The sequence below is a fragment of the Heteronotia binoei genome, chromosome 15, assembly GCF_032191835.1.
Source record: "Heteronotia binoei isolate CCM8104 ecotype False Entrance Well chromosome 15, APGP_CSIRO_Hbin_v1, whole genome shotgun sequence".
Lineage (NCBI taxonomy): Eukaryota > Metazoa > Chordata > Lepidosauria > Squamata > Gekkonidae > Heteronotia > Heteronotia binoei.
Window position 1 is genome coordinate 59,500,221 of NC_083237.1, and position 26,572 is coordinate 59,526,792.

General features: G+C 49.5%; 1 protein-coding gene across 1 annotated transcript in view; it reads right to left on the reverse strand.

Moving 5' to 3' along the window:
* Positions 1 to 7,479: 7,479 nt before the first annotated feature.
* Positions 7,480 to 26,572, reverse strand: part of STARD3 (StAR related lipid transfer domain containing 3) — a 31,779-nt gene continuing 12,686 nt past the window's right edge. Inside the window, exons 9-14 of the mRNA XM_060255483.1 lie at positions 21,970 to 22,032; positions 20,590 to 20,685; positions 19,388 to 19,467; positions 18,389 to 18,493; positions 10,259 to 10,352; positions 7,480 to 7,697 (exon numbers count right to left, since the gene is read on the reverse strand). Coding sequence (XP_060111466.1) covers positions 7,593 to 7,697; positions 10,259 to 10,352; positions 18,389 to 18,493; positions 19,388 to 19,467; positions 20,590 to 20,685; positions 21,970 to 22,032 — 543 coding nt within the window. The 3' untranslated portion in view covers positions 7,480 to 7,592. The remainder of the gene's footprint in view (positions 7,698 to 10,258; positions 10,353 to 18,388; positions 18,494 to 19,387; positions 19,468 to 20,589; positions 20,686 to 21,969; positions 22,033 to 26,572) is intronic.

Genomic DNA, 26,572 nt, shown 5'->3' on the forward strand with positions numbered 1-26,572 from the left:
TTGAAGACTAACCAACTTTATGGCAGATGAGATTTCATGAGTCACTGGTATCTGATAAAGTAAGCAGTGACGCACAAGAGCTCATCGTTGTTGTCCAGTCGCACAGTTGAGACTGACTCTCTGCGACCCCATGGACCAAGTCACACCAGGCCCTCCTGTCTTCCGCCATCCTCTTAAGTCTGCTCAAATTTACATTAGTCAGATCAGTAATGCTGTCCAGTCATCACATCTTTTGCCATCCCCTTCTTCTTTTGCCTTCAGTCTTTCCCAGCATCAGGGTCTTCTCCAGGGAGTGCTCCCATCTCATTTGGTGTTTCAGCATCTGACCTTCTAGGGAACAGTCAGGGTTGATTTCTCTTAGGACTGACTGATTTGATCTCTCGACTCTCCTCCAGCACCACATCTCAAAAGCATCTATTCTTCTGTGCTTGGCCTTCCTTATGGTCCAACTCTCACAGCCATACATTACTACTGGGAAAACCATCGCTTTGACTATACGGACTTTTATTGGCAGGGTGATGTCTCTACTTTTTATTATACTGCCCAGGTTCGCCATAACTGTCCTTCCAAGGAGCAAACGTCTTTTAATTTCATGGCTGCAGTCACCATCTGCAGTGATCTTGGATCCCAGGAATGTGACGTCTGTCCCTACTTCCATGTCTCCCCCTTCTATTTGCCAAGGTGTGATGGGGCCGGATGCCATGATCTTAGGTTTTTTTGATGTTGAGTTTCAAGCCTACTTTTGTGCTCTTACTGCCACAACGTTTGTTAGTCTTTCAGATGCTCCTGGACGCGTGCTCTTTTCTAATGCAGGAAGGACAGAGTGGGCATAACGGATAGTTTTCACAATTGAGATGAATAAGCAGTGGCAGGTAGCAGAGATATAAACTTTATAAAGGACACAAACACAATGGAAGATTTTTTTTAAAAACGTAAACATAAAATCGAATATGCTTAAGATTGGCACTCTTGCAAAATTTTGTTTGTTTCTGATAACTGACACGTCTTGCTCTGAATTATTGCATCAAAATCTGGAGGCAATGTCTGTGCTATAGCAATCTTGAGTATGCTGTTCGGGTGTTGGTCAGGGGTGTGTCTGTAAGTTGCAAACCTACATTCGTTGACATTTATTACAAACATTTCATGGACAACGCTTTGAGCCTAAGACCCAGAGGAAAGCATGAAATGGCTGGGCATTGTGAGCTTCTGTATGTGTTGCTTCATGTGCTGGTCAACCAATGGAGAAAATAGAGGCTTTGCTCTGCAGCTTCTGTGTGCTTGAGTAAGTCTGACAAAGCAAGGTGTGAGGCAGAAGGAAGAAGATATTGGATTTATGCCCCGCCCTTCACTCTGAATCTCAGAGTGGCTTACAATCCCCTTTACCTTCCTCCCCCACAACAGACATCCTGTGAGGTAGGTGGGGCTGAGAGAGCTCTCCCAGAAGCTGCCCTTTCAAGGACAACTCTGCAAGAGCTATGGCTGATGCAAGGCCATTCCAGCAGATGCAAGTGGAGGAGCGGGGAATCAAACTTGGTTCTCTCAGATAAGTCTGCACACTTAATCACCGCACCAAACTAGCTCTCTGAAGAGAGAGAGAAGGAAGCAGATGACAGTGAGTTGTTTCCGCACCTGGTAGGAGCCCTCTGGGAGCCTGATCCGGCACTCGGGCCGCACATTTGACACCCCAGATTATGGTGTGACCACATTTGGAAAAGCGTACAGTTTGGGTTGTTCTCAAAAGAGTACCGTGGAGGACTTCCCAAAATGATTAGGCTGCTGGGAGACCTACTATGTGAGAAAAAACTGAAGAACAGGAGCCATTTCAATGTACAGAAAAGACAGGGGGACATGATAGTTTTAAAATTATGTATAGGGGAGCAGTGGAAAACCCTTTTCCTTCCTCTGTGGGGAACACAAGAAGTTGCAGCCTTTTGTAATGAGCAAAAGAATGCAAACAATCGACTGCCCTAGAATACAGCGATGGCCATGAATTCAGACAACTTTAAAAGCGCACCGATTGGACAAGTTCATGGAAGATCAGTGTCTACAAAGGACCTTCATGTTCACAAGCAGGTTATCCCTGGTGAGACCTGAAGGTTTGGCATGTAAAATTGACTCCATTTATTTAATTTCTTTCATGTATAGAACCCCGCCGGGGTGCTCTTTGTAGCAGGCCGAATGGCACTAAGGCAGCCTATAATTTTATCCTTAACCCCACCCCCAAAGGTGATTTGACTCAAGGATTTTGCCCCCCCCCCCACTCAGTTAGCACAATGCTTAGGGTTACCAACCTTCAGATAGTAGCTGGAGATCTCCCGGGGTTACAGCTAGTCTCCAGGCGACAGAGATCAGGTCCCCTGGAGAAAATGGCTTCTTTGGAAGGTGGACTCTCCAACTTTGTACCCCGCCAAGGTCCCTCCTCACCCTCCACCCCCAAAATCTCCAGGTTTTTTTCAACCCAGAGCTGGCGACCCTGCTGTACACATGCAATCCACCAAGGATCATTTACCTGAGCAGCTATCCTAAGACTGTCCCACTGAAGAGGGCAGAGGCTTGTTCTCTGCTTTTCTACAGGGCACATCTAATGGGATTAAGTTATTGGAGGGCAGGTAGCTATTAAACATGAATGACAGGTTCCTTCCTAATGGTAGGGATTATTTGGTAATGGAGTTGAGCTTTTCCTCACTGGAGGTCTTCAAACAGATGCCAGTCATTCACTAGGGATGTTCTAGCTTTGGGGTTTCCTGCTTTAAGTTGGACTAGATGGACTACAAGGCCCCTTTCTACTCTACACGTAGGGTTGCCAGGTCCAGCTCAGAAAATATCTGCGGACTTTGGGGGTGGAATCAGGAGACTTTCCCATTCCAAATAAATATACAGCAGTGCAGTTCCTCGGAATACAGTCTTCATTCCCTCGTCCCCCAGCAGCTACACTTCCACTAAATGAAAGTGAACACGCACTCTCACAAAGCAGCCAAAATAAACACAGCATGCACTTTTGTGATCAACTGTAATAGCAGGAGATCTCCAGGCCCCACTTGGAGACTGGCAGCCATAAGAAAGAGGGATCACTGCAGGAATGCCAGGAAGGTTTGATCCAGGAAACAGCACACCCAACGTTAGGGCTTCACTGGGGTCACCTGCTCCAAGGGTTATCCAATCCTGGTCATCACCTTGAGGCTCTCAAGAAGAGGCTGGAGAGGCTTCTAGTAGTGAGAAAACACGCCTGAGTTGGGAGATGCCTACTAGCTTCAACAGGAGGAGGGCGTTAATAGAACAACAGTACCACAATCTCCACTTCGTTTTTTGTTTCAGCCTGTACTTCTGTGTAATCGGTGTGATGCCAGGTGACTGATTCTCTCTGAGATGACAGGCCGCTGTCCTATTTGTGCTCATGGGGACAATCTAGCGACACAAATGGGGCGAAAAGAGCTAAATTTGCAGCAAACTCACTCTTAGGCACATCAATCACTCCTTCAAGCAGTCGGCGGCTGGTCGATTTTAGAAGACACCTCACTGCACGACCCAGTCTGCTGGGAACGGCAGCCTAAGCTTGCAAGCAGTATTCCCTCTAAGCTGAGTTAGCGTGAGCTAGCGCAAAGGTTTTTAGCCTCCAGCTCACACATTTTTGTTTTAACGCAGGAAGCATGAACCCCGAGGGCATTAATTTATGCAGTAGCTCACAACTTTGATGCCAGCACCTCACAAAGTAGATTTTTTGCTCACAAGACTCTGCAGCTTAGAGGGAACGTTGCTTGCAAGGTTGCCACATGGGGAGGGAGTGCAACAGAGAGAGTAACACTTTGAAAACCTCACACGTCTAGAGAACTGGAAGTCTGACGGACTGACTCTCCGGGAGAGAGAATTGTGCCCTGTACAAAGTTCATCAAAATGCCTAAACCAGGGGTGGCCAAACTGTGGCTTGGGAGTAGAGTGCGGCTCTCGAAGCCCTCACAGCCCCGTTGGCCGGCTTGGAGAAGGCATTTGTCTCTTTAAATCACTTCTCCAAGCCAAGCCAGCTGGTGGCTTGGAAAATACATTTAAAGTTGCTTTCTTTCCACCTCCACATTCAGTTCGCCTTCCTTCCTTCCTTTCCTTCCTTCTCTTCCTTCCTTTCCTCCCTTCCCCCCTTCCCTTCCTTCCTCCCTTCCCTTCATTCCTTCCTTCCCTCCCTTCCCTTCTTTCCTTCCTTCCTTCCTTTCCTTCCCTCCCTTCCTTCCCTCCTTCCTTTCCTTTCCTTCCTTCCAGCTCTCAAACACCTGACATTTATTCTACGTGGCTCTTATGTTAAGCAAGTTTGGCCATCCCTGAACAGGAGCCCTTCTGAAAAGACCATGTCTGCAGGATATGTCCAACGGCCATTCCTCAGTATACACCCTCTGATCTTACACAGAGCGGAGACTCAACCAGCAAGGAAAAGGAGCAGCCGCGGCAGCAGATTCATACAGAGAAAAGAGGGTGGCTTTCCCCCCCCCTCGGTTAGTTTTTATTGGTTCAAGTTACAAAGACTCAAGGCAGGAGGGGTAAGTTAAATTATTCAAATGGCCTTTTTGTTGTTGTTGCAGGGAAGCCACCCCGTCACTTCACAGGTTGACAAGACAGATCCAGCAAGTTTGCAAGCCTCTCCCCCTTTTTCGCAGTCCACACGGGGAAGCTTACAAAACCTTCGAGGCGCTTGAAATGAGAGCGACAGCCAGAAATTATCAAACCGCCCCCTCTCGCAATGTCTTGCAGCAGGCATCTCCTCAGGCAAGGAGGGCCCATTTCCCCTCATCCGCATCCGTGGAGCTCCACCGTCGCGTCTGAATACACTATAGTGTCGAACTTCTGCTGCGGGGGGCTTCTGACGAGCCGAGCCCTCTGCGCCGAAGAAACGGGGAGAGGGTGGGGCTAGCTTAAAGCTCTGCATTAAGTTTCATGGAAAGGGAAAGTAGCAGATGGGAGACGGTAGCCCTTGAAAACGGGTCTTGGCGTTAGGCAGACGTGCGAGCTGCCCGGGTCTGGAGTTAGTCATGCTTTCAAAGGGCTTGAGCCCAGTGCTGAATATTCGTTCTGGCTGCTCCATCCCTCCAACTGGTCTAGAAATGCCTTCGGGGAACCAGGGTTTTTTTTTTTTTATAGCAGGAGCTCCTTTGCATATTAGGCCACACCTCCCAATGCAGTCAATCCCCCAAGAGCTTACAGGGTTCTTCGTACAGGGCCTACTGTAAGCTCTTGGGAGGATTGGCTACATCAGGGGGGCGTGGCCTCATATGCAAAGGAGTTCCTGCGACAAACAAACCCCTGCGGGGAACAATCAGGACATGCCACCGGTCTACTGTGAGACTCAAAATCCAATTCAGCGACTCCCCATCGCTCCTTCTGAAACATTCGCATCCACTGGAATGTTTCCGAGAACCGTGGGAGCGAAGAGAGTTTAAAGAGGAATACTTTGGGCACCTACTGGATACAGACTTTGATGAAGTTCCATCCCCGAAGCCTAGGCTCAGCAGAACGGCTATTGTGGGATGGGGTGGGGCTCACGTACTGCTCGGCAGGTGGCCAGTAAGAATGCCCTTGCTTTGCTTTCTGCCATCCTGTCACGGAAAATTCTGTCACCCGGCACTTGAAGTTCTCGGCTGCAAGCAGTTCTGGTACTAGAGGAACTCCCTCTGGCCCTTTCCTGCCACCCAAATACTGCCTTTTGCTCACGCCTGTCAATTGAGGAAACCAGGGCCTTATGTCACGTCTCCAGCACCCTGCACTCCCCTTAAAGCAGTGGCCCCCAACCTTTCTGGCCCCAGGGACTGGCACCGCGGCCCCAGGACCAGCAGGGTGGCAGCACCAAATTCTGTCTCCCCCTGCGGCGCGTCCTCCCCTCTCCGTTTTTACAACTTTAAGGCTGGGGAAGGCTGACCACCCCCTCCCCCAGGCCGATCAGCCAACCACCTTTTAAAGCCGACCCCCCCACCCACCGCCGATCAGCTGAAAAAGCCGCGCAGGAAGGAAGCGGGGAAGAGGCAAGGGTAGCACAGCTTTTTCATCAGGCCGCTCGTTACCGCAGCCGCGGTTTCCCCCGCTGCTCAGTGGGAGTGGCTGGGTTGGCCTTTAAAGAGACGGGGAGGTGCTTCGCTGCTTCTTCCCCGGCCTTAAAGTTGTATCAACGGGAGGAGGAGGAGGCGCCGCAGGGAGGTGGAGGTGGTGAGGCTGCGCGGCCCGGTTGCTAACAGGCCACGGACCGGTACTGGTCCGCGGAACCGGGGACCCCTGCCTTAAAGTAGCTGGGTTTCCTGTCAGACCTTCATTTCGCTATCCCCCGCCCCCGTAGCTAGGCTTATGCACCAAACATGATCTCTTTAGTCTTTGAAATGTTAATTCCGTTTCCAACCAACTGCAAGCCGACGGGCTGCAGTTCTACTGACTTTATATCAAAACTCAGGTCTCTGGGTTTGCAAAGTTCACAGCTTGGGGGAGTCCAATTATTGTGGTTGTTTTTTAAAAAAAAATCCACAGATGCACCAATGCCAAAGGGCAACTTTTGTTCTGAGTCCTTAACTCCTGGCACTGGGGCCTGAGCAATCTCCATCCGTGGCGACGACAAACGCATCCCGCGCTGGACGGAACAAAGGCAGGGAGGACGGGGCTCTGGTATGAGACGGGACACCACCGACCAGATGAGAAGAGCCTAAGGCCACGCAAGCGCACGCAGGGACCTCACTGCGACACTACGGAGAGAGGCGTCAGGTTCCTCTGCCGCCACCCTAGACCAGAAGAGAGTGGAAGGCCAAATACAAACACCAGAGCTCTCAGCCATTGCGGGAATGGGTCAGCCTGGACTGGGAGAGGTGGGCTTGGCTGCTTGCGAGCTAGAGGGAGAAACTGGAAGTCGGGCAAGAGGGAACTGAGACAGCGACGGGGTCAGCAGAAAAGCTAGCCCAGGGCCACCTCCGAAGGTACTCGCGTTCGACAGATGGCAGGATAACCGGTTCCTTTGCATCGCAAGGACGAGAAGAACGCAGCCAGGGAGCTGGGCAGTTGTCTCTCCAGATGCATAAGGCATTTGAGGAGGAAAGGCAACGCGACGTTTTTGACTTAGGAGCGCTCTGGACAAGGGGGCTGGGCTTCAACTGCTACCTCCTCTCCTTCACCCCCTGGGCTGTTCCAACTCTCCTACGAAAGGCATCTCTAAATAAGTTTCTGGGTGCACAACCGCCAGAAACCGACGTGATTCTGGTCCAAAAAAAGGGAAACAAAAAGGTTATACAGGTAAAGCACTTAGACCCTGGAAGCATGATTGCGAAGGGATTTGGCGCGGCTGAAATCCAGACGCGGCTCAGCGGCGACGTTAAACTTTGATCCCGCGAGGAAGACGCTGCGGCGCTTCTCTCCAATTTGCTCGTCTGCGGCCTCGCTTCCGCTTTGCCATTTGATCAACGTCTCTGGCTCGCGTTCTGAAACCGCTGCAAAAAGGCTCGGTCGCCCTTTGCCGAAAGCCGGGCATTAAGTCGGGATCGCTCCGCTCTTGGGGGAAGAAAAGAGACTCCAGTTCTTCAGCCCTCGCCGGGTTCGGAGCGCTCTTCGGCGGCAACGTCGGAGCAAAGGATCCCCGGAGCTTAAGACCTCGCTGTGACCTCCATAATCCGTTTGCGCAAGTGGAATACAAACTCCGTCATGGTGGCGCCCAGGCTTTGGTTGATGAGGTATCGGGGAAGCCGGCCCTGAAAGAAAAACGTGCAAATGTGAAATCGGAGAATCTGCCTTCTGTATCACAACGCTCTCAATCAAAGCGTCAGGCTAGACCAAAGGTGGCTGAACTTGCTTAACAGAAGACCCGCATAGAATAAAAAGTCAGACGTTTGAGAGCTGCAAGACATGAACAGCAGATGTAGGTGGAAGGGAGGTAGGAGGGAGGAAAGAAGGAAGGAAGATAGATGGGAGGAAGAGGTTGAACATATATGAACATATGAAGTTCCTTATACTGAATCAGACCTTTGGTCCATCAAAGTCAGTATTGTCTTCTCAGACTGGCAGCGGCTCTCCAAGGTCTCAAGCTGAGGTTTTTCACACCTATTTGCCTGGACCCTTTTTTGGAGATGCCGGGGATTGAACCTGGGACCTTCTGCTTCCCAAGCAGATGCTCTACCACTGAGTCACCGTCCCTCCCCGTTGGAGATGCCCAGGATTGAACCTGGGACCTTCTGCTTCCCAAGCAGATGCTCTACCACTGAGCCACTGTCCCTCCCCAAAAGGTTGAAAGAAAGCAACTTTAACTTTAAATGCATTCTCCAAGCCCAGCTGGCTTGGTTTGGAGAAGTGATTTAAAGAGAGAAATCCCTTCTCCAAGCCAGCTGATGGGGCAGCAGGGCCTTTGAGAGCCACACAATACACGGGCAAGAGCCGCATCTGGCTCCCGAACTGCAGTTTGGCCAGCCCTGGGCTAGACACAGCTTAAGCCATTAAACCCAGTGAACGAATAAGGTTCGGTTATACACGCAGCCTTAGCCTAATGCTACTTTGCAGGACTGTTGTGAGGGTTGAATGGGAAAGTACACCAGCCTGAGCATAAACCTCAAGTCCCCAGGCACTGTTCACAACCGGGGACAAATTAATGGAGGGAGTCGCAGAGCCCTCCCTTTTCCCTGCTTGAATGCTCGTCTCTGCTCTCCCTATTTCTTTGCGCTGGATCCAAGGGGCAGCATTAAGAGTTGGACCACAATCTGCATCCCATTGTCAGGCATCGTGCGGACAGATTAACAGTCCTTCTCAAGGATGAATCCCCTCTCTCGCCGCCGCCAACGGCCCTCTTAGAAGACTGACATTCCTTCTGCTTTAAGGCTACAAGACTTATTGCTTATTTCATTTATTTCGTAGGCTTACATTCTGCCCTTTCCTGTAAACACACACAGGGCGGATCACAACATGCAGTAACTTCTCTGAATCCTCAGCTGCATGCTCCACCACGGGGCAGGAAAAGCAAGGGAGATTGTTTTGCTGGGTCCTTCAAGGCAGAAAACCAAATAAATGGGGGTCACTGTGGGAATTACATAACTAAATTAAAAAAAAAAATCACTGTGATACATAGGCTGCTGTATGACATACAAATTTTATGGTAATCACTCAACACGGGGAAAAAACCCGTTAAACAACCGTTAAAGTAATCTTATATCCAGGGGCGGAATTCTATCAGGAGCTCCTTTGCATGTTAGGCCACACCCCCTGATGTAGCCAATCCTCCAAGAGCTTACAAAGCTTTTTTGTAAGCTCTTGGAGGATTGGCTACAGCAGATGGGCGTGACCTAATATGCAAAGGAGCTCCTGCGAGAATTCCACCCCTGCTTATGTTACCATTTTCAAAAGGGCTCGTCCTTGCGTGTCATTCTGAAGCTGGAACACAAAATGAGTTTACAACTAGTTACTCATTTTATGATCACACAAGCTCGAGCTTTTTTAAAAAATGGTGAGACAGGATCACTTGAATGGTTTTGTTGTTGTTTTTCCTATGTTGAATGATTGTTGTGAAATTTGTGTGAAGTTTTACCATAGTGGGATAGGGCTGTTATTCTATTATTGTTCTTCAATGTATGTCACCACTTGCTTTGGATCTCACTTTGGGGCTAGAGAAAAGGTGGGACGTGTGCATTTTTATATACATACATAAAACCAGCTGTAGAACAAATAAAATGCTCTGGGCACATTTGACAGGGAAATACAGCTACGAAATCATTTGAGACCAACTAGAGATGTTGAAAGAGGCCATTCCCTCGGTTTCCATTCGGAAGCGTTAGCAATCGGGATCCCGGTCACTTCTCTCCACTGCCCCCCTAGGCCTTAAGATGAGGCCCGGTATGAACAAATAAGCAGAACACCAGAGAACAGGCTGGTTCAATCTTGGAGGGAGGGGGCCACGGTTAAGTGAGGTGGCATCTGCTTGGCACGCAGGTCCTACTCCTGGTGCCTCCAGTTAGAAAAGAAGCAGGTAAGAGGTAATGTGAAAGAAGAAGAAGCAGAATCTCCTTTATCTTCCTCCCCCAACGGACACCCTGTGAGGTAGGTGGGGCTGAGAGGGCTCCCACAGCAGCTACCCTTTCAAAGACAACCTCTGCCAGAGCTATGGCTGACCCAAGGCCATTCCAGCAGGTGCAAGTGGAGGAGTGGGGAATCAAACCCGGTTCTCCCAGATAAGAGTCCGCACGCTTCACCACTACACCAAACCGGCTCTCTGCCTCAGGGCTACAAGGCTTTTACGGTGCCTCCGAAAATGCCAGCTGGGTTTTCTTACCTTGAGGTCCGTATTGAGTACCCAGATCAAAGTGCAGAGGTTCGGATTCGTGGGGCATTTCAAGGCGACAAAGCCCCCTGGCCCGTTCTCTGCCCTGGGGAAAGAAAAGAAAAGTCGCCTGTCAGAACATGATAGAAGTGAGAAAGGGGAGGTTCTCAAAGGCACAGCAGACCACGAAATAACTTTTACACGGAGCGTGATTAACATGTCGGATTTGCTGCTGGAGGATGTAATGATGGCCACACGAGTGAACAGCTTTCAAAGGGGATTCCTCCGATGAGTGGCGGAGAAGTCTGTCAATAGCTACTAGCCACGGTGACTGAGGGGAACCTGAAGGGAATCCCAGAGCCAGGAGGCAACATCAGGGGAAGGCCTCGGCCTCTCTGCCCTGTTGCTGGCCCTCCAGAGAACCTGGCTGGCCCCTGTGTGAAGCCAGGATGCTGGACTTAGATGGATTCTTGGTCTGGTCCAGCAGGACTCTTCTTGGGTTCTTAATCAAAACAGCGAAGAGGTATGCTACAGGTTTGCTGTCGTTTTTGTTCCAGCTGACCGAAACGTCTTTCTAGGGATGCTCTGCATAAAAAGGCTGAGAGAACTGAAGTTTTGGCCTGCTGCTGAATAGTCTACTCAGGGGTGTCAAACTCATTGGTTATGAGGGCCACATCTGACATAAATGAGACCACGTTGGGCTGGGCCATGTGCGTACCTCTTTAAGATTTGGCCTCAGAGAGATAAACTTTTTAAAGGACACAGACAAACACGACTAAAGATTTTTTTTAAAAAAAACCTTAAAATAAAACATGCTTAAAACATGAGCGCTTGTTGGTCTTAAAAGGTGCTTTCTTTGTATTTCTCCCATGGGGTCCAGGGAACTGGGCAAAGGAAGCTCTGGCTCTTTCCCTCCCTCCCCAGGGGACCTGGAGGGGGAGGAGTCTCAGCCAATGGAGAAAATAGAGGTTTTGCTCGTAGCTCCTGTGCAATTGAACAAGCCTTGTAAAGCAAGCTGAGATGCAGAAGGAAGCAAGAGAGAGGGAGAAGGCAGCAGACAAGAGACAGTTGCTCGGGGGTCTGATAGGAGCCCTCCGGGGGCCTGATTCGGCCCCTGGGCAGCATGTTTGGCACCCCCAGTCTACACAGCGAGCCTTTCTGTAAAAGATGCTCCTTAGTACAGCACTATCAACAAAAGAGAAGGGCATGTGGCTGGAGGCCTTCCCTGAACTTCCAAGGAGTTAATTCCCATAGCTATACTGCCTTTGGTTTTTGGAAATCATCTCTAGGAACTTGTGGTATATTGCAATTCCATAAAGGAGCCGAATGTGATAGCGGGTACAAAATTCCGCTTCCGAGAAACCAAGTTTCTAGCTCTCAGAGTGCTGAAAACGTGTGGGGAACGTCTGGTGAAATCTCAGAGGTGCAGAGGAATAGCTGCCCGCTATTTCCAGTCACTGGGTGAGGTGGGATTACTTCCAGTTCTCTCTGGCCTTCCTCAAGCCCAGGGAAACCAGAACGAACTAATGTGAAAAAGAAAATCACAGAACAGGTTACAGGAGGAACAAAGCAAACCATTTTTCCCCGTCACGCTGCTTGGAAGCAAAATTCGAACGGCTTTAGTGGAAAGCAGACACCGCCTCAGCATTAACACCCATCTTTGGTATTAAGGAAACGGCCATTTGGGGCCAAGTGTACAACCAAACATTAAACAGAAAAAGCTGACACGGCACTACCATTAGACTCCCAAAGACTGAAGTGTTCTAGTCCAGACACAGATCGAGATGGGTAGGCAAGTTTGTCTGTAGCAGCAGAAAAGAGCAGTTTCTCTGGAAAATTCCACGGTTCACAAGTTAAGACAGCGGCCAGCCAGGTTTTCTGAAGGGTCAACAACCGGGCATACAGGCCAAGGCCGTCATGTATGTTACATGTTCAAAAGTAAATCAGGTGGACAGGAACACCTCTGGGGAAGACATGTCCTCAGTTTAACCCAGACTTGCAAGCAACAGAGTAAATAACAGACTCCATTTATTGCCTTACAACGGTCTCACCATCACTCTCCCATTCTGACATGTTACTGTTTTATTGGTTTCCGACGCAAATGCTATCCAGACCAAATGTAGAGTGCTAAACAACATCATTACGACATGTAGCGCTCAATAAGAACTAACCACGCCATCTTGGACTTTGGGGAATGAAACTGAAGGCGGCTACAAGCATAGCCAGCTCCAAGAGGGAATTGGATCAGCATCTGGAGTGGAGGTCCATCATTGGCTATTAGTAACAACGTATTGTGAGAACTCTCTGGGGCAAGTGATGCTCTGTATTCTTGGTGCTTGGGAGGGAGAACAGTGTGAGGACTTCTAGTGTCCTGGCCTCATTGATGGGACCTCCTGATGGCACCTGGCTTTTTTGGCCACTGTGTGACACAGAATGTTGGACTGGATGGGCCTTCGGCCTGATCCAACATGGCTTCTCATATGTTCTTCTCTCTGGGGCAAGTGAGGCTCTGTAGTCTTGGTGCTTGGGAGGGAGAACAGTGTGAGGACTTCTAGTGTCCTGGTCCCACTGATGGGACCTCCTGATGGTACCTGGCTTTTTTGGCCACTGCGTGACACAGAGTGTTGGACCAACGTTCCCTCTAAGCTGCAAAGTCTGGGGGGGGGGGGGGAAGGGACAGGAGATTGTGAGCCGCTCTGAGACTCTTCGGAGTGGAGGGCGGGATATAAATCCAATATCTTCATCTACCTCACAGGGTGTCTGTTGTGGGGGAGGAAGGTAAAGGAGATTGTGAGCCGCTCTGAGACTCTTCGGAGGGGAGGGCGGGATATAAATCCAATATCTTCATCTACCTCACAGGGTGTCTGTTGTGGGGGAGGAAGGTAAAGGAGACTGTGAGCCGCTATGAGACTCTTGAGTGGAGGGTGGAATATAAATCCAATATCTTCATCTACCTCACAGGGTGCCTGTTGTGGGGGAGGAAGGGAAAGGAGATTGTGAGCCGCTCTGAGACTCTTCGGAGTGGAGGGCAGGATATAAATCCAATATCTTCATCTACCTCACGGGGTGTCTGTTGTGGGGGAGGAAGGTAAAGGAGATTGTGAGCCGCTCTGAGACTCTTCGGAGTGGAGGGTGGGATATAAATCCAATATCTTCATCTACCTCACAGGGTGCCTGTTGTGGGGGAGGAAGTGAAAGGAGATTGTGAGCCACTCTGAGACTCTTCGGAGTGGAGGGCGGGATATAAATCCAATATCTTCATCTACCTCACAGGGTGTCTGTTGTGGGGGGGGGGGGGGGAAGGGAAAGGAGATTGTGAGCCGCTCTGAGACTCTTCGGAGTGGAGGGCGGGATATAAATCCAATAACTTCATCTACCTCACAGGGTGTCTGTTGTGGGGGAGGAAGGGAAAGGAGATTGTGAGCCGCTCTGAGACTCTTCGGAGTGGAGGGCGGGATATAAATCCAATCTCTTCATCTACCTCACAGGATGTCTGTTGTGGGGGAGGAAGGTAAAGGAGATTGTGAGCCGCTCTGAGACTCTTTGGAGGGGAGGGCGGGATATAAATCCAATATCTTCATCTACCTCACAGGGTGTCTGTTGTGGGGGAGGAAGGGAAAGGAGATTGTGAGCTGCTCTGAGACTCTTCGGAGTGGAGGGTGGGATATAAATCCAATATCTTCATCTACCTCACAGGGTGTCTGTTGTGGGGGGGGGGGAAGGGAAAAGAGATTGTGAGCCACTCAGACTCTTCGGAGTGGAGGGCGGGATATAAATCCAATAACTTCATCTACCTCACAGGGTGTCTGTTGTGGGGGAGGAAGGGAAAGGAGATTGTGAGCCGCTCTGAGACTCTTCGGAGTGGAGGGCGGGATATAAATCCAATATGATCTTCTTCTTCCTTCTTCTTCCATCTTCTTCAATTCTTAAGAGTGTTAAACATCAAGATCCCATTTTAAAAGATCTTTCTCAAGAACCACGATTGCCAGAAAGACAATCTTCTTGAAAAGGGGCTCCGTTCTTCACGCAACAAGCAGAAGTCCAGGCGATTTCAGCACGTGGAATGGTGGATGCTGCCTGGCTCCTCCATTTCTCCAGCAGCCGAGAAGACGCTGAGCTAAAAAGAAACGACTTTTGAATGCGACTGCTTGACGAAATGAGAGCTGCTGAGCCAAGCCACCCTGGCTGGTCGCTCGAGGCTCCAAAAACAAAGAGGGCTTGTTGGGAGACGCTCGGCCAGGAGGCTTCACTCATCACAAGACGGCAGCCAGGAGCTGAGGAAGGGCCAGATGCCTTGGAACATTAGCGGAAGAGAGGCATTGCTGTTAAGTGGTTCTTGGAGGACATGCCCCTGATTTCAAAAGTTATTGTAGGCCACATGCAAGACAAAGGGCGTGGGATGTGCATGTGTGCACACGCGCTCACGCAGAGGGGACTAGAGAAGGTACATCAACATGCCAACGGCTCATCCAGTCGCAAAGCAGCCAAAACCCAGTTGCCATAAGTTGGTCCACCAGTGGGGCCAGAACTCCAGAAATATAAGAACGTAAGGGAAGCCATGTTGCATCAGGCCAATGGCCCATCCATTCCAACACTCTGCGTCATATCTATCTATCTGTCTGTCATATCTGTCTGTCATATCTGTCCGTCCGTCCGTCATGTCTGTCCGTCATGTCCGTCTGTCTGTCCGTCATGTCCGTCTGTCTGTCCGTCATGTCCGTCTGTCTGTCTGTCTGTCTGTCTGTCTGTCTGTCTGTCTGTCTATCTATCTATCTATCTATCTATCTATCTATCTATCTATCTATCTATCTATCTATCTATCTATCTATCTATCTATCTGTCAATCTATCTATCATATCTGTCAATCTATCTATCATATCTGTCAATCTATCTATCATATCTGTCAATCTGTCTGTCATGTCTGTCTGTCTATCTATCATATCTGTCTATCTGTCTATCTGTCTATCTATCTATCTATCCATCCATCCATCTATCCATCCATCCATCCATCCATCCATCCATCCATCCATCCATCCATCCATCCTGTGGCTAATAGCCAATGATGGACCTCTGCTCCATATTTTTATCCAATCCCCTCTTGAAGCTGGCTATGCTTGTAGCCGCCGCCACCTTCTGTGGCAGTGAATTCCACATGTTAATCACCCTTTGGGTGAAGAAGGACTTACTTATATCCGTTTTAACCTGACTGCTCAGCAATTTCATTGAATGCCCACAAGTTCTTGTATTGTGGGAAAGGGAGAAAAGGACTTCTTTCTCTACTTTCTCCATCCCATGCATAATCTTGTAAATCTTTATCATGTCAACCCGCAGTCAACGTTTCTCCAGGCTAAAGAGCCCCAAGCGTTTCTTCATAGGGAAAGTCTTCCAAACCTTTAATCATTCTAGTTGTCCTTTTCTGCACTTTTGCCAATGCTATAATATCCTTTTTGAGGTGCAGTGACCAGAACTGCACACAGTATTCCAAATGAGACCGCACCATCGATTTATGCAGGGGCATTATGATACTGGCTGATTTGTTTTCAATTCCCTACCTAATAATTCCCAGCATGGCGTTGGCCTTTTTTATTGCAATCGCACACTGTCTCGACATTTTCAGTGAGTTATCTACCACGACCCCAAGATCTCTCTCTTGGTCAGTCTCTGCCAGTTCACAACCCATCAACTTGTAGCTGGGATTCCTGGCCCCAATGTGCATTACTTTGCGCTTGGCCACATTGAACCTCATCTGCCACGTTGACGCCCACTCACCCAGCCTCAACAGATCCCTTTGGAGTTCCTCACAATCCTCTCTGGTTCTCACCACCCTGAACAATTTAGTGTCATCTGCAAACCTGGCCACTTCCCACTGTGGCCCCCCAAGCACCAAGAATGCAGAGCATCACTGCCCCAGACAGTATTCCATCTATACCTTGTGGCTAATAGCCACTGATGGCCTCTGCTCCAAATGTTTCTCCAGTCCCCTCTTGAAGCTGTCTATGCTTGTAGCTCCCACCATTTCCTGACTCTAGGGGGTTGGACTAGATGACTCTGGAGATCCCTTCTATGGTTCTATGGTATACCGCAGAATCTAAGCCGTGGAGCTGCCACTTCCTCCATGGCAGGTGGCCTCTGAAGTCTGAAGATTAGCTGCAATTTCCAAAGAACTGCAACCCCCACCTTGAGGTTGGCAACCCCAAGTGGAAGAAAGTGCCATGTATCTGCAGGAGCCAAGCCAGTGGATACTTTCCTTTCTTAAGAACATAAGAGAAGCCACGTTGGATCAGGCCAGTGGCCCATCCAGTCCAACACTGTGTCACATAAGAACGTAAGAGAAGCCACGTTGGATCAGGCCAATGGCCCATCCAGTCCAACACTCTGTGTCACATAAGAACATAAGAGAAGCCACGTTGGATCAGGCCAATGGCCCATCCAGTCCAACACTCTGTGTCACATAAGAACATAAGAGAAGCTATGTTGGATCAGGCCAATGGCCCATCCAGTCCAACACTCTGTGTCACAGAAGAACATAAGAGAAGCCATGTTGGATCAGGCCAGTGGCCCCTCCAGTCCAACACTCTGTGTCACATAAGAACATAAGAGAAGCCATGTTGGATCAGGCCAATGGCCCATCCAGTCCAACACACTGTGTCACAGAAGAACATAAGAGAAGCCACGTTGGATCAGGCCAATGGCCCATCCAGTCCAACACACTGTGTCACAGAAGAACATAAGAGAAGCCACGTTGGATCAGGCCAATGGCCCATCCAGTCCAACACTCTGTGTCACAGAAGAACATAAGAGAAGCCACGTTGGATCAGGCCAATGGCCCATCCAGTCCAACACTCTGTGTCACATAAGAACATAAGAGAAGCCACGTTGGATCAGGCCAATGGCCCATCCAGTCCAACACTCTGTGTCACATAAGAACATAAGAGAAGCCACGTTGGATCAGGCCAATGGCCCATCCAGTCCAACACTCTGTGTCACATAAGAACATAAGAGAAGCCACGTTGGATCAGGCCAATGGCCCATCCAGTCCAACACTCTGTGTCACAGAAGAACATAAGAGAAGCCACGTTGGATCAGGCCAATGGCCCATCCAGTCCAACACTCTGTGTCACAGAAGAACATAAGAGAAGCCACGTTGGATCAGGCCAATGGCCCATCCAGTCCAACTGTGTCACACAGTGGCCAAAAAACCCAAGTACCACCAGGAGGTCCACCAGTGGGGCTAGAAGCCCTCCTACAGTGCCCCCTCCTCCAAGCACCAAGTCGCTGCCTGTTTTTAGATCAAGGTGGGTAGCCAAGACAGTCTGTCTGTAACTGTAGAAAAGAGCAAGAGTCCAGTACCACCTGAAAGACTAACAACATTTGTGGCCGGGTAGGAGCTTTTGAGAGTCACTGCTCACTTCTAGCCATGTTAGTCCCTCTGCAGTAGTAGAAAAGCAAGCATTCAGGAGCACCTTAAGACTAACAACATTTGTGGCTGGGGAGGAGCTTTCGTGAGTCACCAGTATCTGAAGAAGTGAGAAGTGAACTCCTGCTCTTTTCTGCTGCCTGAAGTTGTTCATCTGCATTTACGCGACTTCTTGAGTTTAGTTTAAGTTTACTTGGTTTTTAGCCCTCCTCCACTACGCGCAGGCTCAGGGCGGGTAACAACAATAACAATAAATCAGCATTTAAAACAATAAAGATACATGAACCATTCAAACAATTTCAGATGGACAACGAAATGGTAAAACCAGTTAATACGAGCCAAAAGGGTTTTTGTATCAGGTGCAACAGCGGATAGAAGGCAACAAAAAAGCTTAACCCTCAACAGGGCTTTTTTTTTTGGTAGCAGGAACTTCTTTGCATATTAGGCCACACCCCTCTTTATGTAGCCAATCCTCCTAGAGCTTACAGGGCTCTTAGTCCAGGGCCTACCGAAAGCTCTTGGAGGACTGACTACATCAGAGGGGTGTGTGGTCTAATATGCAAAGGAGTTCCTGCTACAGAAAAAGCCCTGACCCTCACTCTCCCAACCTACCAGGAGTTACAGAAAAAATGGAATGTTTCAAAACTGTCCCTCGCTGGAAACCTTTGCGATGGCAGAAGTCAAAAGATAATAAACGGAGACTCTGAGTGCGAAACGCTTTCTACCTGACGTATTTGGAAGTCGGAGGCCGCGAGCTGTGAACAGTCGCCATCCCTGCTGAAATGTAGCGGTCTCTCTTTCTCTCGATTCGACGCACGTTGACGAAGTCCCTGGGATCACAAGGAGGAAAGCAAGGGGTCACCAGCTCAGTAAGAAAACAAACGGAAGGACAGTCACGCTTGTAGCCCAAAAACGTGGAAGCACCCAGAAGTGCCAGGAAAACAAGACCCCATTGAAAAAATACTCGAGACAGCCGAACTGGACTGTCTTTATTGAAAGACAGGACTATACATGATCTAAAAAAACCTTTGGAATCCTTTTTATGTATGGTTTGATACAGAGATATAATCCTGCTTACTGTGCATCAGGGGTGGCCAAAACTATGGCTCGGGAGCTCACGCGGCTCTCGAAGCTCCCACCGCCCCATCAGCCAGCTTGGAGAAGGCATGTCTCTCTTTAAACCACTTCTCCAAGCCAAGCCAGCTGGTGGTTTGAAACAAGCATTTAAAGTTGCTTTCTTTTCACCTCTGTCCCTCCTCATCTATTTCCCTCCCTTCCTTCCTTGTAGCTCTCAAACACCTGATGTTTATTCTATGTGGCTCTTGCATTAAGCAAGTTTGGCCACCCCTGATACATATTATATCAGTAGTAAAAACTTATACACTCTGATATATATATATATATATATATATATATATATATATAGAGAGAGAGAGAGAGAGAGAGAGAGAGAGAGAGAGAGAGAGAGAGAGAGAGAGAGAGAGAGAGAGAGAGAGAGAGAGAGAGAGAGAGGTTGTTCATAGACTATAATTATGACTCTTTTGTGACTTACAGTTATTATTTTACTTTACTCTATTTTGGCTGATGTACTGCCTGTATGTGTATTGCAGAAATATAACAGCACACTTTTATTTTTCTATTTCCCCTTCCCTTTTCCCCAATTATGCTCTTGAAGCTATTAAAACGTTTATAACAAAAAGCCTGCGCCCCAAGTCTGAACCCACCTGGGCGACACCACCCCGCCAGCGGCGCCTGCGGCCACATCGTAAGATATCGTCGTGTTGTCGTCAACTCGTTGTAAGATCTGCGGAGAGAGGAACGGGAGCAGGGGTTTCACCTATCTCCGCAGACAAGCCAATCAAAATAATTTGACACGTCAAATATACAGGCTTCGGTGTCAATCTAACCAAATGGAAAAATCACCGAAGGAAAAAGATTAAAATAATCACCACTACTTGCTACGATTTCATTAGAGTGAAAAACACTGCCGCTTACATATACAAAATTCCCAATATAGCATCGTGGAAAATACAATTCAATGCCAATTCACATGCATTTACTATAGCCACTGTTCTGGGATTCCACGTAGACAGTGTCTCAAAAAGACGACGACGAATGCAGATTTATATCCTACCCTTTTCTCTGAATCAGAGACTCAGTGGCTTACGATCTCCTATATCTTCTTCCCCCCACAACAGACACCCTGTGAGGTGGGTGGGGCTGAGAGGGCTCTCACAGCAGCTGCCCTTTCAAGGACAACTCCTGCAATAAGGAACAGCAGCTACTGTAAATGAATATTAAATTGTCATTCAATTGCATTTTGCATGATGCTATATTAGGAATTTTGTATAGGTAAGTGGCAGTGCTTTCCACTCTAAAGAAATTATAGTAAATTGTGGTGACTATTTTTATCTGTTTTCTTGGGTGATTTTTTTCCAGTTGGGTCAAAATAATTTGGTATGGGCTTCTCCTTCAAGGAACCGTCTCATAAGAAGGCCAAAGATTTCCCACCGTACCTCCCTAGAGATGACATCTAAGCAGGACTTTTTTGGTAGTGGTGGTGGGAACCCCAGCAGGAACTCATTTGCGTACTAGGCCACACACCCTGACATCACTATTGTTCCGTGCAGGACTTCTTTGTAGAAAAAGCCTGGTAGGAACTCATTCGCATATTAGGCCACACACCCTGACACCAAGCCAGCCTGTGTGAGCTACCTGGTGTGTGCTTATCCTTTCAAGGACAACCTCTGCCAGAGCTATGGCTGACCCAAGGCCATTCCAGCAGGTGCAAGTGGAGGAGTGGGGAATCAAACTCGGTTCTCCCAGATAAGAGTCCGCACAGTTAACCACTACACCAAACTGGCTCTCTTACGTCCTTGGTAGCCCCAGCCTGATTTCACACGACCAGCTGACAACTGCTGCTCACCTGGCACACTAACAAGGTTTTATTCCACAGAACCATCTTCTCGGGTTGGAGAATCATCTCCTGGTAGATTATTTCGGCAGGACACTGCAGGACGGCCTGCGAGGGAAGGAAAGGGCTTATTGATTGATTGATAATTCTGGCACAAACCTTTCCATGGGTTTCACTGACAGCCCCTCTGGAATAGCACAGTCTCCCAGGCAATTATTATTATTAGTTTATTTATATTCCGCCCATTTCCCCACAGGGGCTCAAAGTGAAGTACAACACCAATAATAAAATCACAATAAGATCACCATGGCATGACAATACAAACCGATTACAATATTCAATACAAGAGAATGGTCCAGCGGGACAATATAAAACGATGGTGTAGCACAGTACAGCAAATCAGCGCAGTAGGATAGCACAGTAGGAGAGGCCAACCGATCTGATAGAAAGATACCCGTCGCCTCACCCGCACAGCGACACAAAATCAAGTCTGGACGCCTGCTAGAGCTTTGCTTGCCTCCCTCCCCCGTTGTCAGCGCTCTGTGTAAAGCCCCTCAAAGTCTGCCTATCGAGGGCAGCTGGGACCACTAACAGGGCTGGCATACGACCAGCCATGCCGCTTCTCCTGGGCGACGTACGGGATCCATATTAAATACCCTCCTCGGGAAGGGAACACGAAGTGTGCAGCTGGAGAAGTGACATCAATACTTCACCCTCCCCTTAAAACCTTGACGAGCGGAATTCATCTGGAAGTTAGTTCTGGAGCAGTTAGTCGCTACAGCAGGGGCGGCCAAATTTGCTTAACGTAAGAGCCTCATAGAATAAACATCAGATGTTTGAGAACAGCAAGACATGAATGCTGGATGTTTGAGAGCAGGAAGGAAAGAAGGGAGGGAGGGAGGAAGGAAGGAAGGAAGGAAGGAAGGAAGGAAGGAAGGAAGGAAGGAAGGAAGGAAGGAAGGAAGGAAGGAAGGAAGGAAGGAAGGAAGGAAGGAAGGAAGGAAGGAAGGAAGATGGGAAGAGAAGAGAGGGAAAGGAAGAAAGCAACTTTAACTTTAAATGCATTCTCCAAGCCACTGGCAGGCTTGGCTTGTAGAAGTGATTTAAAGAGAGAAATGCCTTCTCCAAGCAGGCTGACGGGGCGGGGGGGGGCTTCAAGGGTCACATCGTATGTGCAAAAGAGCCACATGTGGCTCCCGAGGCACGGTTTGGCCACCCCTGAGCTATACAATTTAAATAGGAAGGCAGGAGACCGAAAACTCTGCTTTCGAGAAAACGAAATGGTTATGGGCAGTGCACAGCATCTTTTCAAGACATCTCCTCGAAATGTGGGATGCCGCTTCGCAGTGCAGTGGTAAGCCGCACCCCTTGGGGGTCACGCCAGCATCTTACCTTCAGGATGAAAACCTTGCCGTAGAATGGCATTTCGAGGCAGTGCACCGTGTCGCCAAAGTCCTGTAAGGGAGGTGGGGAAGGCACTTGAGTTCCACAGTCAAGGACGGGGCGAGCTTTCCTGCAGCCGTTCACCGGCTTTTAAGCACTTCCGGGGCTGATGCAGGAAGTTGAATTAGACGGCCAACCCGCCCCGTGCGAAGAGCACGAGACGGAGAAGAGTGTGCGAAATATGCCCTCCTGCCCTCTCCCAAAGAGTCAGTCTGCACCAAGTCATCCCAGAAAATGTACCAGCTCAGACTCTGGCAAGTGCTCAGGGAAAGCATTCCAAAGAAAGGGAAGTCACCGAGAATGCCTGTCTGCACTCCCTTGTCCCTGTCTGCACAAATGCCTGATCCCAGGCAAGAGAGAGCCAGTGTTTTATAACAGAGTTTTGAGCTGGGCGCCTCCGAGGTTCAAATTCAGATTTCTGAGCCTGAGGGCACATTTGGAATTACAACACCGCAGGGCGGGCACAGCAACAAAATGGTTGCCGCAGGAGGCGGAGCCAGCCGCAAAAAGATTGCTGTAGCTTCACTTCAGTCCACTCGGCGAAGGTCCTTGCGCTGCGGTGGCAGCTGCTGCTGAAGCAGCATTCTAAAAGAGCCGAACATTCCATCGACATCTCCAATGGCCAATCAGAAGCCTGGTTGGGCAAATGCTCTACCTGGCCCCTCCCACTTCCTAAAAACCAGAAAAGGTGCCCACGGGCACTATGTTTGGAGCTCCAGCCTAGCCTTTTTCACAGGGCCGTTGCGAGGGCAAAACAGTGAACAGGGGACATTGCCCAGAGTTCCTTAAGAGGAAAGGTAGGATAAGCACACACCAGAAAGACGTAGAGTGTTTATGGTGGGACACCGTGAAGAAGAACAAGAATCTGGATTTATATCCCGCCCTATACTCTGAGTCTCAGAGCGGTCACAATCTCCTGTATCTCCCCCCTCCACAACAGAGACCCTCTGTGAGGTAGGTGGGGCTGAGAGAGCTCTCACAGCAGCTGTCCTTTCAAGGACGACTCCTATGAGAGCTATAGCTGACCCAAGGCCATCCCAGCAGCTGCAAGTGGAGGAGTGGGGAATCAAACCTGGTTCTCCCAGATAAGAGAGCTATGGCTGACCCAAGGCCATCCCAGCAGCTGCAAGTGGAGGAGTGGGGAATCAAACCCGGTTCTCCCAGATAAGAGAGCTCTGGCTGACCCAAGGCCATCCCAGCAGCTGCAAGTGGAGGAATGGGGGAATCAAACCCAGTTCTCCCAGATAAGAGAGCTATGGCTGACCCAAGGCCATTCCAGCAGCTGCAAGTGGAGGAATGGGGGAATCAAACCCAGTTCTCCCAGATAAGAGAGCTATGGCTGACCCAAGGCCATTCCAGCAGCTGCAAGTGGAGGAGTGGGGAATCAAACCTGATTCTCCCGGATAAGAGAGCTCTGGCTGACCCAAGGCCATTCCAGCAGCTGCAAGTGGAGGAGTGGGGAATCAAACCCGGTTCTCCCAGATAACAGAGCTATGGCTGACCCAAGGCCATTCCAGCAGCTGCAAGGGGAGGAGTAGGGAATCAAACCCGGTTCTCCCAGATAAGGGAGCTATGGCTGACCCAAGGCCATCCCAGCAGCTGCAAGTGGAGGACTGGGGAATCAAACCTGGTTCTCCTAGATAAGAGAGCTCTGGCTGACCCAAGGCCATTCCAGCAGCTGCAAGTGGAGAAGTGGGGAATCAAACCCGGTTCTCCCAGATAACAGAGCTATGGCTGACCCAAGGCCATTCCAGCAGCTGCAAGTGGAGGAGTAGGGAATCAAACCCGGTTCTGCCAGATAACAGAGCTATGGCTGACCCAAGGCCATCCCAGCAGCTGCAAGTGGAGGAGTGGGGAATCAAACCTGGTTCTCCCAGATAAGAGAGCTGTGGCTGACCCAAGGCCATTCCAGCAGCTGCAAGGGGAGGAGTGGGGAATCAAACCCGGTTCTCCCAGATAAGAGAGCTATGGCTGCCCCAAGGCCATCCCAGCAGTTGCAAGTGGAGGAGTGGGGAATCAAACCTGGTTCTCCTAGATAAGAGAGCTCTGGCTGACCCAAGGCCATCCCAGCAGCTGCAAGTGGAGGAGGGGGGAATCAAACCCGGTTCTCTCACATAAGAGAGCTCTGGCTGACCCAAGGCCATTCCAGCAGGTGCAAGTGGAGGAGTGGGGAATCAAATCCGGTTCTCCCAGATAAGAGAGCTCTGGCTGACCCAAGGCCATCCCAGCAGCTGCAAGTGGAGGAGTGCGAATCAAACCTGGTTCTCCCAGATAAGAGAGCTCTGGCTGACCCAAGGCCATCCCAGCAGCTGCAAGTGGAGGAGCGGGGAATCAAACCTGGTTCTCCCAGATAAGAGAGCTCTGGCTGACCCAAGGCCATCCCAGCAGCTGCAAGTGGAGGAGCGGGGAATCAAACCCGGTTCTCCCAGATAAGAGAGCTGTGGCTGATCCAAGGCCTTTCCAGCAGGTGCAAGTGGAGGAGTGGGGAATCAAACCCGGTTCTCCCAGATAAGAGTCTGCACACTTAACCACCACACCGAACTGGAAGGAACGGCCTCGCTGAACTTTGCTGTGTGACCAATACGCAGGGATGCACACACTCCGCACATGATGTTTGGCACCACGTGGACAAAGTTATGCAACCAGAGCTACAATTATGCCACACTGCCCACGCTTTTTTGGTATATTTTGTTCTGCAAGCCAACGGCAGGGGGCAGACGACGGATGCACCCCGCCCCCATCCCTGATCAGTGGAAACTAGCCAGGTACTCAGACTTGTACAACTGTGGACCACCCCGACATTGTTGGCGGGCACTCCTGTCTGTCTGGAATCGCTACGGAGCATCCATGGTTTTGGCTAATTCCTCCATTCCCCCCTCTTGCATTTTAAAGGCTGTAGAAACGAGCAGTTCCGCTACCTGGGAACTGCCAGTGCCAAACAAAGAGCATCCTCCAGCTACACCCCCTTGTGGAAGGACAGGGTGCAGCTGTAGACCTGGGAGGGAACATATGAAGCTGCCTTATACTGAATCAGACCTTTGGTCCATCGAAGTCAGTATTGTCTTCTCAGACTGGCAGCGGCTCTCCAGGGTCTCTAGCTGAGGTTTTTCACACCTATTTGCCTGGACCCTTTTTTGGAGATGCCGGGGACTGAACCTGGGACCTTCTGCTTCCCAAGCAGATGCTCTGCCACTGAGCCACCATCTCACCCCTGCTCTCCAGGGTCTCAAGCTGAGGTTTTTCACACCTATTTGCCTGGACCCTTTTTAGTTGGAGATGCTGGGGATTGAACCTGGGACCTTCTGCTTGCCAAGCAGGTGCTCTACCACTGAGCCACCATCCCTTCCCATAAACATATGAAGCTGCCTTATACTGAAACAGACCTTTGGTCCAAAGTCAGTATTGTCTTCTCAGACTGGCAGTGGCTCTCCAGGGTCTCAAGCTGAGGCTTTTCACACCTGTTTGCCTGGACCCTTTTTTAGTGGAGATGCCAGGGATTGAACCTGGGACCTTCTGCTTCCCAAGCAGATGCTCTACCACTGAGCCACCGTCCCCTCATAACACTTACCGGCAGGGCTTTTTTCGTAGCAGGAGCTCCTTTGCATATTAGGCCACACACCCCTGATGTAGCCATTCCTCCAGGAGCTGACAGGGCTCTTCATACAGGGCCAATTGTAAGCTCCAGGAGGATTGGCTACATCGGGGGTGTGTGGCCTAATATGCAAAGGAGCTCCTGCTACATAAAAAGAGCTCTGCTTACGGGAGATCAAGGACAGGGAACAGCATGAACGATCGGGAACAACACAGAAACTCCACCTTGGCATGGAGCCAGTTTGGTGTAGTGATTAAGGGTGTGAACTCTTCTCTGGAAGAACCAGGTTTGAGTCCCCACTCCTCTACATGCAGCTGCTGGAGCGGCCTTGGGTCAACTATAGCTCTCGCAGAGCTGTCCTTGAAAGCGCAGCTTCTGGGAGAGCTCGCTCAACCCCACCCACCTCACAGGGTGTCTGTTGTGGGGGGGGGGGAGGAAGATAAAGGAGATTATGTGCTGCTCTGAGACTCTGAAATTCAAAGTATAGGATGGGATATAAGTCCAATATCATCTTCTTCTTCCCAATACCACTTTTGGAAATGCTTCATGTTAGAGTGAAGAATTCCCGCATTCCACCACTTTTGGGAACCTCTTGGAGCTATATAAACAGGATATGAGTTTTTAAAAGATAATTTATAAAAGCCTGTTTATCTTCCACTGTGTTTACAGGATTTTGTTTTAAAGAGCAGAAGACCGGCATCGCTTGGCAACTCAGGTTTGTAGATTCAGTCACCCCTCTGGCAAAGACTGTGTAAATCGTTTCGGAAAACTGAACACTAACTTTTTTCAGCAGGTCTAAAAGAATTATAACACTTTCTCCTCTCATGGTGATGTTTTCTTTTTATAAAAAAGGCACGCCAAGTTATCAGGGAGCTCGAAACGCACGCACCCAACCATAAGCTGGGGAAAGTTGGACTCTTTGAGAACAGGCTGTGACTTGTTTCAAAACCGACCCACTTA